Source organism: Micromys minutus (assembly GCF_963924665.1).
Source record: "Micromys minutus genome assembly, chromosome: 25".
Taxonomy (NCBI): Eukaryota; Metazoa; Chordata; class Mammalia; order Rodentia; family Muridae; genus Micromys; species Micromys minutus.
Genome location: NC_137960.1, coordinates 24,127,186 through 24,142,907, shown reverse-complemented (window position 1 = coordinate 24,142,907; position 15,722 = coordinate 24,127,186). Strand labels below are relative to the sequence as shown.

Here is a 15,722-nt window from a genome sequence, read left to right as displayed (position 1 = left end):
CTTTGGCCAATCAAAATCCCCACACCACAAGGCCTATATATACCCTGTTCCCTGTACCAGAAAGCCCTTTCCTTGTTGGCTGCATTAACCCCCCTGCTCAGCTTGAGTGACCTTAGGTAAGCCCACCCCAGCGTCCCCTGACATCTTTCAAGCATACATTATGTCACAGTGATGCTGGGACAGGGTCCCCTCCCCACCTCAATCTAGTTCATGCTGTGTAGACAGGGTTAAATCTGCTTTGGGTTTCTGCTGCATGGGGAGCCCAGCCAGCACAGGCCCACCCCAGCCTGGCCCAACATAATTAGTTAATAACCATGCTGTGGCTGCTACTCTCTGGTGGTGACCGTGGTGTGGGGGGAAAGGGAACCAGCTCTGGTAGATGAAGAGAGGACTCCTTCTTCATCTCCCAGCCTCAGAACCTCACCTTCCTGCCCATCCCCCAGTACCCAAGTATGCAACTCAGGGGACTTCCTTCCGGCCTCCCCCCCCACCCTACCCCCATTACTGAGGCAGGAAGGAGTCAGGTGGAGGTGAGCTGCGGTTTGGCTCCTGGCCCCTGAGAGGAAATTGTAGCACCTTTAAAGCTTCTGTACATACACCCTAGCATCTCAAGCAGCACCGGGCCATCTGGGCTATATATCTGGGGCATAAGAGCAGGTCTTGCTTCTTGGAAGCGAGCAGACAGCCAAGTGGGAGAGCGAGTCAGAAGTTCTTACCACCCACATCAGAAAAAAAGGGTTGCCTGGGCACCAGAGTAGTACCACACTCTCATGGGATACCCAGCAGACACTGAGGGTGAAGGGCAGCTAGGCCCACGATCCCCAGGAAGACACTAAGGTCTGCTTAGAGGCCCCCACCTATACCCTCCAAGACTCTTGCTGGGAGATTTAGGACATGGGGTGCCTGCCTGCTGCCCCAGGAGTTGAAGAGAGCTAGGTATGTGAGGGTCAAAGCCCCTCTGCCCCATTCCACCCCCAACCTGTTCAACTCCATCTCAGGCCTAGCCCTTCTGGGGCTCTGTCTGACACTCTGGACACTCCTTAGCACACAGTCCTGGTGATAAGGCTTGCCCTGTGGGCACAGCCACCATCTCAGGGACTTCCTGGGCTCTGGTCCTGAGCACCCTCTTTTGTATGTCTCTCTCTTTCTGAGATCTGCCACCCCTTCTGAGAAGGGCAAGGCTGTTGTCAGGAATGTCCTTGTAAGGAGGGAAGAGAAGCACAGAGAAGTTAAGCAGCTTTGTTTTGTCACAGAGCCACCGAGGAGCCCTCAGGTTTTTGTGGTTGTTACCACACTTAGGGACTGGATGGAACATGGAGAACAAAGCTTGGGAGAGGGGAGCAGACGGGCTGCAGAGGTCCCTCGGGGTCTGAGAGGAAGGCCTGCTGTGAATGTTCATGTGTCTCCTTTCCTTTTCAATGTTGACTGGTTTAGCGTGTGTTGGGGTGGTCGGGTGAGTATGGGTGGGGGCGGGTTAGCACAAACACAGTACGCGGCATCTTGTGGAAGTCACAGGACAACTTAGAGTGGGTTCTCTCCTCCTACCACACAGGTCCCAGGGACCAAACTCAGGTCATCAGGCTTGGTCACAATCACCTTTCTTCTCTGCGTCATCTTGACAGCCCTCTGCCCTGAGAGCCCTATCTCCAGGGAAGGTCTGTGCACCTCCAGTGGTGTGAGGTGGCTCATGGGCTAACTCACCTTCTGCAGGCAGCCGGAGCAGGAGCAGGAAGGGAGAGAAAACAGAAAGAGAGGGTTAGTGGCTGGCCTGGTACTTTCTACCCACCACCCATGAGGTCTTAGCCCAGGTATCCCACCGAGACTGCCCTCGCCCCAGCCATGGGTCAGGTGCTGGAAAGTACTGGGTGGGGGAGGAGCTGTCACCCAGGACCCACTCACCACAGTAGAGTCCACCTTGGGGCCACCATCGTCTGCCACAACTGTCAATGTGTAGAAGTCACCCTTCTCCCTGTCCACCAAGCCTTTGACTGTGATCACACCCTGTGGGGGTAGGGTGAAGGATGACAATCACCATCAGATGGTAGTTCTGTTCTCCTGCTGGAGCCCACCATCCCTCCCACCCCACTCCGCCAGCCATGGCCACTCCATCGTCCTGGCACAGCTCCTATGTCCCATCAGATTCCAGCCACCTCTTCTTCAAGGGTCCCCTACTTCCCTCAAGCATGTCCTCTCTGGGTTGGGGGACCCAGTGGCACCCCTCCCCCTCCCCCAGGACACTGTTCCTACATCCCTTCCCCCCCCCCTGGTCTTCCTTCGTTCTCAGTCTCTCCCGGGGCCAGGCCTGGTATACTGCAGTTGTGAGTGGCTCTCATCCACCTTTGGCCAGGAAAAGCAGCACATGGGCAGGCCATCGTATCAGATCAACACTACTTGGCTCAAAAGGTAGGTCCCGCATGTGGCAGAGGCTGGCCTGACTTGCTGGGAGTCTATACACAAGCAAGACTGCCTTCCAGGAGGCCTGGGGGTTGCCAATACCACCCCCTCCTGTGCCGTGGTTGACCCGGATGTCAGACCACGCCCTTCCATTAGATTGGCCAGCAGAGATTTGTACCTTGACTATCATCAAAGAAAGGATTCTAGAGGAAGACCCACTAAATCAAGTGGGGGAGGGGTAAGGAGCGTTTGTACCAGATGCCTAGCTTAGTACAGGCACTAGAGAGATGGGAAAGAGCTAGATCTGAGTTTCCTAACAGACAAAGTAAAAAGGGAAAGAAGATTACTTGGATAATGATAGGCTAGAAAATATGACAGAACACACAATTTCTTAGAATTTCCTGGTAATGGGAGCATCTAGGGAGAGGAAAGGAACGTAGACTGAACATAATAGACTATGTCTTCATGCTGAGCCATCATAAAATCTTCTGACCTGTGTGGTTGGGAGAACCTCTGGGCTAACAATGAATATATGGAGGTTATTTTATTTTATTTTAATTTTTAGGGACAGGGTCTTGGCATGTAGCTTAGGCTGGTCTGGAGATCTAGATCCTCCTGCCTCAGCCTCCTGAGAACTGGGATTACAGAGGTTCTTGAGGGGACTGGGTTGTGTCTGGAAGGAGCATGAATCCTTTGAAGTAGTCTTGGAATTGGTTGCCCTAAGGAAGTAAAATGTTTCTGAAGTGGCTGTAACCATCTTCCTGAAGCTCAGGAGGGTCCTGGGGACTCTTCCTGCAGGTTAACCAGGGAACAGGCTGAACAGCTGGTGGCCTGCACCTAAAGCAGGGCAGACTGGCAGCTGTCAATGGCCCTACAGATCCCACCCGACAGAGCTGTTCAGACTTGACCCAACTCTCCCAGCGGGCAGTAAGACCCTAGAGAAGCAGCCTATGGCAGTGGGAATTTAGAGGGGAAAGTATGTATTTGGTCTAATGCTTGCGTTATGTGTTATGTTAATTGGGTTCCCAAAAATCGCACAAGAATCTGCATAAAAGATGCTAAGGGTCCCTACACCATCCCACCCCACCCCTGTTGGCTTTGTCTGGTAAATAAAATTGCCAGTGGCCAATGGCTAGGCAGGGAGACAGAGACAGGACTTTAGGATTAGTGGGCAAGGGGGCCGAGGGAAGAAGAAGGTTTTAGAACCACCATGCCAGAAAAGGAGTAAATACCAGGCTGAAAAGTGTAGGCCAGAGAGAGACAGCCAACACGTAAGCGTCAGGGATCGTGGCCCAGGAGTGCTGCAGACCTGGGTCCGGGGCGGCCAGGACCAGGACGGCTTTAGAAAGTAACAATTCAGGAATATCAGAGGGGAGTGTGCTAGCAGCGTGGAGGTTTGGAAGTGCCAAGCCATTGAGCTGGTTAAGGCATGTTAAAATAGAAGGCTGTGTGTGTGTGTGTGTGTGTGTGTGTGTGTGTACCCAGAATATTGGGGCAGGTAGCTAGGAAGTTGTGCCACCGCTGCCACCACCGGGTTGATCTGAGCAGTATTAACTGGTTACAACAATAGGAAAGTGTTTGGCTTTTCCTATTATAACTTCCATTGTCTAATAACAAGGACACCAGATGGACTGGCTTTCAGTATAACACCAGAAGGATATCTATCTTGAGGAATAACTGTACATCAAGAAAGAGCCCAGTAAATACATGCTGCATGGGGAGAGCCCCACCGTGGCCACCCGCCTCCTTACCGTGACAGCATCTATCTTGAAGAGGTTTTTGGCCTGGGCACTGGTATAGGCGTCAAAGCGGTAGGTGATTTGGTTGAGGTTATCGATGGAATAGGCTTGCACCCGCACAATCTCCGTCCCCAGAGCCAGGTTCTCCATGATGACGGCCTCATAGGAGGCATTGGAGAACTGAACGGCCTCATCCAGCTCATTGAGAAGTGTCACGTAGACACTGCAGAAGCCCTGGTTGAAGGGAGGCGCGCCATCTGTGGCTGACACATTCATCAGATAGCTGGTCTTGGTCTCGTAGTCCAGATAGTCAACCGTCACGATGAGTCCTGTGCTCTCGTCAATCTCAAACTTGCCCTCTGCGCCCGACAGGATGCGGTAGTTCACCAGGCCACCGTCCCCTTCGAGAAGACACAAACTGTGCAATCCCATATGGAGGTGGGGGCTGTCCTGTGGCTTCTTCAGTGCTTTATACCAGGGGCCGCTCCTGAGAGGCCTTGGCTGTTCCCTCCTCCCACCCCCAGCATACACTATCCCCAAAAGATGTAGCAGAGGAGGTAGCAGAGGTTAAAGTGATGGCAAGACCCTAGAACACCATTAACCCACGCTGGAGCTTGGTATTGGCACTAGAGATCTGCAGAGGAGCTGATGCTGCCCCTGGAGTCTCATAATTTACATTTAAATACCTGTCAGGTACCTTGTAGTAGTGATCTGACCTAGAAAGCCTAGGACCCTCAGAGCAGCCAAGCCTTTGTTCAGGTCCCCATGGAAGAGAATCTCAGGGCTAAGGAGTTCCCCCCAACCCCTCCACATACCACTGCTCAGACATGAGGCAGACAACTTGGGAGTATAGAAAAGGAGACAGGCACAAACCCACTCAGCTTGGCGAAGGCATCCATGACTTTCACCAGCCTTTCAAAGGATTACTTACGCCAGAAGAGGCCTTGGTAATTCATGGTGCCCCTGGCCCTGTGCTGATATTCCATTTAGAGAATGAACAAGCTATGGATCCCAAAACCTTTGTCTCTGTCACTCATCCTCGAAGGCAGGTTATCTCTGACACTGAGGATGCATGGGGACTATTGGGGCCACTGACAAGAGGCTTGGGCTGCAGCCAGGGCAGCAGAGGTCAAAGAGTTTGGGAGTCTCTTTGAGAGCAGTGTGGTGTGGTAGGAATATCTTAATAAATCCCAGCGAGGACGAGGAAGGAAAGGTGGAAGCCTCCATGAAAGGGTAAGATCATGCAGGAGAGAGCCGCCATGGAAGAAGAAGAATGCACAGGAGGGAGAAGGAGAAACACCATGTAAAAGGGCCAAGAGAACGTGGCCCATTGGGTCAAGAGCAGCCAAGATGGAACATAGAAATAAGTAGAATCTTGGAGTTGTCGGTAGGAGGTAGATTCTAATAGCATGGAGGGTAGGCAGCTGCCCAGCTATTGTGCTGCCTGAGGCATATTAAAATATAAAGGCTGTGTGTGTGTCTTTCATCTCGGAACATAAACCACTGAAGTGGGTAGTAACCCCGAACCTGGATTTATTCAAATATTCCTACTACCGTGTGGTAGGAAAAAGCCCTCTCCTAACCGAACACAGGCTCAGAGGAGAAGGCTGCGGTATCCTGGAATCTTACCCCCCTTCACTTTATACTGACCACTGTAGCTGTGAGGACCTCTGCAAGGTTGGGGCTGCCTTCCAAGCCTATCACTTCCCACAGGAAGGACGGGTTGTGAGGAGGCTTGCAAGTACCAAGCTCTGGGCACGCCAGGCCCTGGGATGACTAATCTGCATGTGCAAACATTTCTACTCTTCTGGCCATTGAGGCAGGATAACTTCTCTGATTAAACCTCTGGGGCCTGGGCATCTGTATGGAGTGAATAGCATCCAAGGAGCCCCTCCTGAGCTTGGGTGTGGCTGCATGCAAGGTCTAAGGATGATAGGGCTCCTGACAATAGGAGGCTCACTCTGAGAAATGGCATCCCCGGCTCCCCCTGCCTGCCTCACCAGTGTCTCTGTCGGTGGCTCGGACGACAATGACTGAGGTGCCGATGCCCGCTGTCTCTCGAAGGCCGAGGCGGTTGTACTGTTGTTGTGTGAACACAGGGGCCTCATCGTTGACATCTTCCACATACACAATCACCTGCGGATATGTGCCAGGGCTCAGTACAGGAAATGGGGAGACTGGCATACCAGGGTATGGCCCCTGCTCCCTCTGGAGGACCTAGTCCTGCCTTATTACCCACTGAATCTGGCCTGGCTCCTCACACAGGACTTGGCTTGCAGCTGCTGTTCGGACACCTTTTGGTTCTGCACTAACCTGTAGGAACCAATGACTACCCGTGGCACTTTTCGGGGGGTCAAGTTTCTCCAGCATGAAATAGTAATGCCACTTATGGCTCGTGCCACACTGCTCCTGAGGTGATTAGGAAGACAGAATATGCCAGGCTCATGGAAATGCTTGCTAGACATGAGTGTGGTGGTTTGAATGAGAATGGCCCCCAATAGGCTCATATGTTTAAATGCTTGGTCTTTGGTAGGTAGAACTGTTTGGGAAGGATTTGGAGGTGTGGCTTTGTTGGAGGAGGTGTGGCTTTGTTAGAGGAAGTATGTTACTAGGGATGGGATTCTAGCTCTGTCTCTGTCTCTCTGTCTCTCTATCTCTATCTCTGTCTCTCTTTCTCTCTCCCCCCCCCCTCTCTCTCTTGTGGATTAGATGAAAGCTCTCAGCTACTACTCTAGTGCCATGCCTGCCTAATGCCAGGCTCCCTGCCATGACAGTCAAAGACTCCAGCCAGCCCTTTGGAATCGTTAGCCTTCAGATGAAATGCTAGCTTTTATAAGTTGTCTTGACCATGGCTTTGGTCTCATAAGTAGAAAACAAACTCCACCCAAAGACCAAAACACATTTAGGACTGACTCAGGAAAAAACCATGATGGTAACAAGAACAGAAGTGGTCATGCTTGGGGCCCTGTGACCCTCACACCACAGCCCTCTGAGGGCTCCACCATTGCAGACAAGTGTGGGGGCACTGATCCCTGACTCCCAGGGCACCCAAGGAAACAGAGGACAACCCCTGCCCCCCAACACACAGGGTTTCCAGATCGCCCCTGCCCCCCCCCTTTCCTGGAGAAACTTTTAAATGACTTTCATGATGATTCTAGTCTGGGAGTTGCTTTCTGGGGACCCTACCCCAGAAAGTGGCCACTTTAGAACTGGGTATTTTTTTATGTGATGTTCTCATTGCTTTTCTCCACCTTTGAAGCCTCCCTTTCGTGAACCCGTGTCAGACGTGAAAAACTGCTATTGTTAAAGGGGTGTTTGTGGAGAGTCCTTGTCTTCTCCTCAAGTCTGGGAATACCCAGAGAGTTTACTGCAGACCCGAATCTTGTTTCCTGGAAGACCAGAGTGGAGGGCGGAGATCAGAGTGCAGATACACACAAGCTACTAGAAATCTCAGGCTCTGCCTCCTTTAAGAGATTGGGAAAAGAGCCCCAGAAAAGATAAGTAATTGTCCCAAGATCTCTCACAGGGACAAGGAGGGCTGGCATCTCCAGGTTCCCTATTTATCATTGCTCAGGCTCCGTGCTAGGGATGAGCTGGCCCCAGTGTACGACAACCCTTCTTCTGGCTCCCTAGAGCCAGGGAAGCACTGCCATGAAGCAAGATGGAGAAGGGAGGAAGTAGGGTGGGGTAGCCCAGTGTTATCAGCACAGGTCACAGTGGTCAGTGGCAGTGACAGCAAGCAGGGAGAAGGGCAAGACAGCCCTAGAGAACCTGCCTTTGGCACTCTGCCTCTGTTGATGCCTCTGGGGTTATCCCAACACACATACCACACACACACACACACACACACACACACACACACACACACACACCTCTAGGTTAACAGGGAATTTACTAGCTGACTCAGGGTGGCAAAGCTAGGAGAGAAGATGGACATGGTGGCCATGGAGGCTCACGGGGCAGGGGTAGGGGAGGAGGGTTGCTACTCCGCTGCTCTGAGGTCCTGCAGCCCTGCCACACCAGCGCCTTTCATGTCCAGACATCAAGAACCTACCTACCATGCAAACTACAGGGTCCACCTCAGATCCCAGCTGTAGCGGGGAACTTTCTAAATTTGGCTTTGCCCACAACTTGTTGCAGAAGATCCTGGGCGTGGTTGGTAGTGAGGGGAATTGGCGTGGGTGAATTTCGGGAACTCTATGTAAACAGAAATGAACTATCCATCTTTCAACACTGCAAGCCTTCCCTTTTCCGGAGCCTGCTTGTTCTAATGACCTTGCCTTCTGGGGGCAGTGGGAAAGAGACTGTCAGTCTGACAGTGTGCGAGGAACAGGAGAGGAGGAGAGAGCATCTTGGCCACAATGCGGTCAGGCTCTCACTACCCTTTCAGCAGTAGCGATAGGAAGGGAGACGGTGCGGTTTGTGAACCCGAGAGACACAGCCGAACAGGAAGTACAGGCCAGCTGAACTCTAGCTGAACAGCAGGATGCTGCCAGGTGCCTCAGAGCCAGACTGCTTTCTGTCTGGAGTTTCTGCACAGGGCTGCCAGACCCTCCAACAGGGATAAGAGAGAAGATGTGTGTATACACTCGGGCACGTGAGCATGTGCACACAGAGATGCCCAACATCTATAAGGACAGTTTCTCTCCTTACTTCCTGGCCCTCATGGGGACTGTTGCTAGGCACTAAAGCGGGAGTTGGAGCTTGTGGGACCAAGCTAGATCATCGTGTTGCTCTCAGAAAGCGCCCCGGCTCTCCTAACTGGCTTAGGAGAATAGAAGCTATAAACTGCATGGGTCATCAAATCTCCATGCCGGGGAACAACACCTGAATTTTTAAAGTTACTCTTTGGGGATGTAGCTCTTGTCAGGGCTCTGAGAAGCCTTCTTGGGCACTGTGGTCCAGGAACCTTACAGTGTAGATGTAAGAGAATAGTCTGAGCCACCTGCCTGGGAGGGTGAAACCTGACTCTACCCATACCTTAATGGGATCCTAACCAAGTTGGTGGATTCCTCTCTGCCTTAGTTTCCTCATCTGTAGAATGGGTGTAATGCAGGGCCTTCCTCAGTATTGTGCCATTTTTTTTTCTTCAGGGTTTGGAGGGCAGGACCATATAAAGAAGCCCAGGGCTGTGGCTGGGGTGCCTCACTTAACAGTAGTACACAGTATACCTTTGATCTCTTTTACACCCTGGGATGTTGCAAAGAATTTGGTTTAACAAGGTTGATGGCTAAAAGTGGCATGTGGCTGCCACAATGATCAGGCTCTTGAGAACAGGTGAGTGGGGGAGGTGTGGGGATGAAGAGAGGGCTGTGGTTAGGAAGCCTGAAGTCCAGGGATCCAGCCTGAACCTCACTGATACTGGCTACCCCTGGGAGTCTGCAGAGGGAAGACACTGGTCAGACGGTGCTCATTAGCATGTGAACAAGAGCTGGTCACACAGGGAAGTTGCTGTGGTGACTTCCTGGTACATACCGTACCTCCCTGTACCCACTGGGACAGGTATTCATTCGCTCTTTAAGGGATGTGTGTGTGGTGGGGGACAGCTTGTCCAGAGCCAACTTTCTCTCCCGCCTCCTCCAAGATGAGAGCAAAGAACTGGAATTCAGAGCTGGCTCAGCTCTGACAGATCTACATGGGGCCCAGCTTCAGGTTGGAGACATCCATTGTTAACACATGGGGAAGCATCCCGGAGTGATGTGAGCAACAGCTGACCGGGTATATCCTGCTCTGTGTTTCCAGTCCCAGGAAACAGCGGCTGCGATGGGCCGATAAGTTCGGCTGACTCAGCTACACTGAGGCCTGGATGCCGAATTCCCACCTTCCTCCACGATAGGGACCTCTGGGCTCTGACTCACTTCCTATGGCTGTAGGGAAGAGGCCTATGGGCTGCTACGTGTGTGTGGAGGGTAAGGAAGGGCGCATATAGATAAAAAAAGACAGGAGGCAGACTTCTGTGTGTGTGACCACTGGAGAAGGTCCTTCGGCCTCGGCTGTCTAGAGAGGGTACATTCGAAGAATGCGTTTGACAGGGCAGCTGGGAATGGGGTGGAAGAGTTTTAGGGACAGTTTCAAGAGAAACAGTGTTGGACTTGGACCCAAAATACATAGTCTCAAGTCTGCCCTGCTCAATTGTTCAGACACCTCTCCATGAGTATTTCCTCATCTTCAAAGCAATATTGCTATCCGCTCCTCCAAGCTTGTGTCTACAAGGTTCCTCAGTGCGCTGTGGGGAGCTGGATGTCTATAAGGGATAGATTGGTAAGGATTCCCCTTTCCTCTCTTAGGAAAGACGTGAGTATCATGGATCCCTTTCCTCAGACGAAGAAACTGCGGCACTCAGCAATGTCGGTCAGTGCCGAAACCTGCCCCACCAGGCCCCAGTTTGTGTCCTCACCCTGACAGAGCTCCGCATGGGCCCCAGGTCGTGGTTGTAGGCCTCTACCATCAGCACATGGGACGAGTTCCGTTCCCTGTCCAGGGGCCTGGGGCCTCGCATCAGGAGCCCGCTGCTGACATGGATCCGGAAGTTGTTGCCATGGTTACCTGTGGAGGACCATATGAGATGTATGGACCGGACTGGGAGGAAGATGCCTACGAGACAGAAGGCAGTGAGTTCCAGGATCTATGCATGCTGGTCCTGCCCACAGGACTCGGGTGTTGAAGCAATAAATCCCAGTGCGGGGTCGCTGCCCACCTCAATGGTTTGTGTTCCGGGATGAAAGATACACATACAGCCTTTATACTTTAATAAGCCTTATGCCGCACAATAGATGGGCAGCTGCCTGGCCTCCATACTACTAAAATCTATCTCCCACCAACAATCCCAAGTTATTACTAATTCTGAGTTCTACCTTGGCTGCCCTGGACTCTTAAGGCTCCTTCACTTGGTGGTCATGCCTCACACTCTTCTCAGGCATGGTGTCTCTTCTCTCTTCCACACTCTCCTGGCATAAAGATCTCCTTTCCATCTTGCTCCCGGTCCCAAGTCCGGGGGAAAAAAATCTCAAATCCCACCTCTGTCTCTTCTCCCCAGCAACAGCTCTCGGCATCTTTATTTACGGTGAGAACCAACTGGGGGCAGGTTCCCAGAAGCTAAGTGCAGACACCCTCGTGCAAATGGGGTTTTTTTGATGGAACACAGTTAGCATTAGAATACAAGCAGCTATATTTCCCCCTTTGTGTCCAATTTAAAAGGGTCTTTTCTTGAAGATATGCATCGAACACAATTATAACAATTATGTAAATTGAAAGGTATGATCTACACTTATAGTTCATCAGATTTGGCAATGTAGATAAAATGTTCTATCATCTATTCCAGTTTAAAGAGTTTACAATTCTGTGCCTCAAATACGTATGATTCTAACTTGTATTACTAACTGAAAGCCAGCCCTCCACTTGGGAATTTTGATTAAAGCCCGCAATGACCTAACAGAGGGAGATTCAGAACTGGAACTCACCCACTTCTTCCTTATATGAAGCCTAGGGTCTAACCCTTATCTCTACACTCCCCTTCTACAGAGGATATGGAAGCTTCAAGAAATTTCTACAGGGTCTTGAACCCAAACCCTACTGTTAGTGGGTGAGTGAATCTAAAATGTAGTGGATCTGGCTGGGTCAGGTTGGTACCCATGATCTTGATTTCTCTCCAGGGCCACACTTAACCACACTTGGTCCCCGGGGTTCATGCAGGGTGTCTGTACTCTGGAAGCCATGCTCTGGCTGTGGCAGACAGCTCAGGGAGGGCTCACGTTCCAGGGGGACCCAGGAGGGTGAATTGTCAATGACTTTCCCAGGGGCTGCCCTGAATTCCAAGGTCTTGTCTGTTGCAGTGTCAGCTTTGACAACACGGCAGCATATGGAGCCCTTAGGTACAAGGGCAGCGAGCCGTTCTTTGCTGAGTTGGGTAAACAGTCAGCTTGTGTATACGGTGCTCGGGCATCTGCTCTGCTCAGTCAAAAAGAAGTGTCTCCACGGGGCAGCGGCCATCCCTCCTCTCCTGAAGCAGCCCACTTACCATGGAGGATGCGGTACCAGACGCGCCCAAACTCTCCCTCGTCTGCATCTGTGGCTTTCAGCTGAAAGAGAAGAGACGGTGGAGTTATTCCTAACCCCAAGGCAAGGAGGGGAGCTGTCCTTACAGTTCCTCATACCTGACCCCAGGTATGTGTGTGCATCCTAATTATTGTCCACAAGGACACCCTACTATCTGTGATCTATGTTGTCCCGTCCAGGACCACCCACCCCTAACTCTTTCTCATGAGGGACAGCGGGTATGTGAGATACTACATCATCACTCTCTGGCCCAGGCTGAAAGAGGTCACTCCATACCTCTATGACCCTCTACCAGTGAGGCTCTTGGCACCTTAGGACCATCATGAAGGTGACTTGGAGGCAGCCGCAGTATCACTGAAAACCTTACCCTAGCATGAGTGAAGATGTTTTTAAAAATTGTGACCCTGGAGCTTCCCTGAGCAACTTGCAGACAGTTCCACTGAAGAGTTTCCCATGATCCGTAAGTAACCTATGATTCTATAAACGTATTGGTTTGCCAAGGTAGCACTGGGTGGAATCATTTGTTTTTATCATGAGTGCACTATGTGGGGCGAGGAGATGTTGGTATGTACCACCCTAAGGAGAGCTTTGCAGCAGAGTTGGTGCCTATTGTGGTTTAGATGTGGAGCGCTCCCCCGTTGCCTTACTAATTAAGGTTGAAGTTTACAGTTGTCATATAGTCTTCTGGGGATTAGCTGGCTCCCTGCAATATGGAGGACTCCCTTCATGGGCAGAGCTTCCCCTTCTCTGACCTGGCCCAGAGAATTCAGCACACCTATTACTTCTACCTGCGAATGTCATGTTGCCTTAGATTCCAGATTCAACTTCCTTTCTCCAGACCAGAACCCGTTCAGTTAGCACCTGAGATTCCTGAAATGCTTCCCCATGCTAATGAGGCACTTTGGTACCCTAAGCCCTCAGCCATTGACCTCTGCCCATCCTGGATGTTTCTACCCCATATTCCCCCAAACTATATAAGCCTTGAATCACCACAAGTAAAGTTGATATGACTCCCTGAAGGTGGTCCTTGTGTGTCTTATGACTTGTACTCACAGGGCTTAGTCCCCAGATAGTGACACTGTTTGGGAAGGCTGTGGAACCTTTAGGAGCCAGTGCCTCACCCTGGAAGAAGTGGGTCACTGGGGACTTGATTTGAGGCCTTATAACCTGCCTCTACTTTCTAGTTGCTCTTTGCTTCTGTGGTCGAGGAACCCTGAGGGGGAGGAAGTGGGAGGCAAGAACAGCCAGGAGTGATGGAGACTTCGGGCAACCACTGAACTCTGTGAGAAACTTCTTCAGGGGCAGGCTGCCTTGAGCAACTTGTTTAATTGTGGAGAACAGAGGCTATTTAAACCTTTGGGGGGTGGGTAGTGGCTTTCGTTGGCTGTGGTTAAGGCGCTGGGGATGCTTTATTTGCATGAGGAGGAATTCCAGATGCTACTGGACATGACCTTATAGGGAGAGAGGAAGTTTAACCTGGCTGCGACTACAGGATCTCCTCTGGTGGGGACAAAGGTGCAGGGCACAGGACTATGTGTCCCTGGACATGCGGTAGGGGAGAGAGTGGTCCTCATTCCTATGGCCCTCAAGACAAGATTTGTGGGGTTGGACACCAACCCAGTTCTGGACCAGCTCCTGCTGGTTCCATGGAACCCTTCCCTCCCCCCCTGCACAGTTCCCCACTGCAGACGCAGTGTGATCAGGCAACCTCCTCTGGTTACCACATCCTTCCTGCCTGCTGCCATGATGGACTGGTATCCCTCTGAAACTGTACACCAAGATACGTCCTTTCCCCTTAGGATGCTTTAGTTAGAGCATTTATCACGCCAATAGGAAAGTAGCTAAGACGGCACCCAAACGGGATCAGCGGAACACATCTGCCATGGGTGATGTGTTGCCGATCTGAGGCTGCTCCCTCTGAGGGGTGCACCAGTCACTGCAGCAGTTGTATGGCCTCTGCCGTGGGTGGCGACCTGGCCTATGCAAGGGTAGAATCACTGCAGAAAAGCAGTACACGGACGCCATCCTTCGAGACAGCCTTTGGTTTGGCAGGAGAAATGCTGAGACGGGAGAAGAGAAAGAGCTCCTTCCTATGATTGGCCGGATGCCAGGGAAGGAGAGTGCAAGTTAGAGCTGAGATAAATTGGCTTCCTGGGGGGCAATGGCTTGGAACCCATGGAGAGAATGGAAGGACAAGAGGAGTAGTGTAGAAGGGAGAGGAAGTGTTCCTCCTCTCAATCTCTAATACGGAAAAAGAAAAATCTATGATTCGGGGTGTGGGCAGAGACCTTAAGTGTGGCCCAGCACAATAAAGAATGACAATCAGGAACCGAACTGATAGTGTCGGGAACAATTTATTATTATTTTTGCACACACACACATGTGCAGGTATGCCACAAGTATGTGGGTGCCTGCAGAGGCCAGAAGAGGGTGTCGGGTCCCTGGGAGTGACCCTAAGTTGGTGCTAGGAAGCAAATGCAGGGCCCCTGGAAGAGGCAAGTGCTCTGAACCACAATGCCGTCTCTCAAGCTCAGGGGGAAGACTTTAAAACAAGGAATAACAGAGCCTCTCTCAGGGTGCCGTGTGAGGCCATGGGACAGAGAAGGTGGGGGCAGGAATAAGAATCCACTCCTCCTTGAGCTGAGGTGGCGTAAGCTGAGCCAATAGGAGAGAAGCAAGTCTCTGGTGGACTGGCTCATATAAGCCAATAGGGATACTGGGTTATGTCTGACTAAGGTCTTCCCGGCTAGCTGGGCACAGGAGGCCAGGAGGAGTGCCAAGTGTTGCTATGGGAACTGGGTATGTGGGAGGTGGTGACAAATGGCCAGCTAGTGGCTTGGAGTACTATGTTTACCAGAGAGTTACAAAAGAAGTTGATTTATCTAGGGGTTTTGTTGATGGGGTTTTGAGTTGCTTTGCTGAGACTTCTGGTGGGACGTGACCTTTACAAAGTAGGAGAGGCTCTGGTGAATCTGAAGGATTTCGACCAGTGGTTCTCAACCTTCTTAATGCTGTGGCCCTTTAATACAGTTCCTCACAAATGACTGGAAGTTATGAATCACAATGTAGATATCTGTGTTTTCTGATGGTCTTAGGCAATCCCTGTGAATAAGTCGTTAGATGCCTCCCCCCACACAAAGGAGTCATGACCCACATGTTAAGAACCACGGATTTAGACCAACATGTAAACTGGCTTTTGTTAGGTGTTGAAGCCAAGACGAGGGGATGACACGGGGGCAAAGCAAAAGCGCTGTCCAGGTCACTGCAAAGCAAACGTGGTAAGATTCTTGTTGAGCCAAGTGCATCAAGGGAAATATGGGCAGTAGGGCAGACGCTGTGCCAGAGAGCTTCTGGAAGGATTTATGGGAGAGGAGAAAGAAGACGTAAGTGACAGGGTGCTGGACAGACAAAAGCATGCAGAGAGTGGGCATCGAGCCTTGAGTAAGCTGTACCCACTCCCCGCTTCGAGAACTGCAGCAGTGGCGTATGTCTGCGCTCCCTGTGTAGCAAGCACCATCAGGAGGACTGTCCCAA

General features: G+C 51.4%; 1 protein-coding gene across 2 annotated transcripts in view; it reads right to left on the bottom strand.

Moving 5' to 3' along the window:
• CDH23 (cadherin related 23) overlaps positions 1 to 15,722 on the bottom strand; it is a gene marked incomplete at its 5' end in the record, with an annotated part of 329,115 nt that overhangs the window by 73,361 nt on the left and 240,032 nt on the right. For both annotated transcript variants that reach the window (XM_080938106.1, XM_080938107.1), the window contains 5 exons: positions 1,900 to 2,001; positions 4,146 to 4,534; positions 6,134 to 6,269; positions 10,531 to 10,679; positions 12,151 to 12,211. In XM_080938106.1, the coding sequence (XP_080794232.1) occupies positions 1,900 to 2,001; positions 4,146 to 4,534; positions 6,134 to 6,269; positions 10,531 to 10,679; positions 12,151 to 12,211 (837 nt within the window). The remainder of the gene's footprint in view (positions 1 to 1,899; positions 2,002 to 4,145; positions 4,535 to 6,133; positions 6,270 to 10,530; positions 10,680 to 12,150; positions 12,212 to 15,722) is intronic.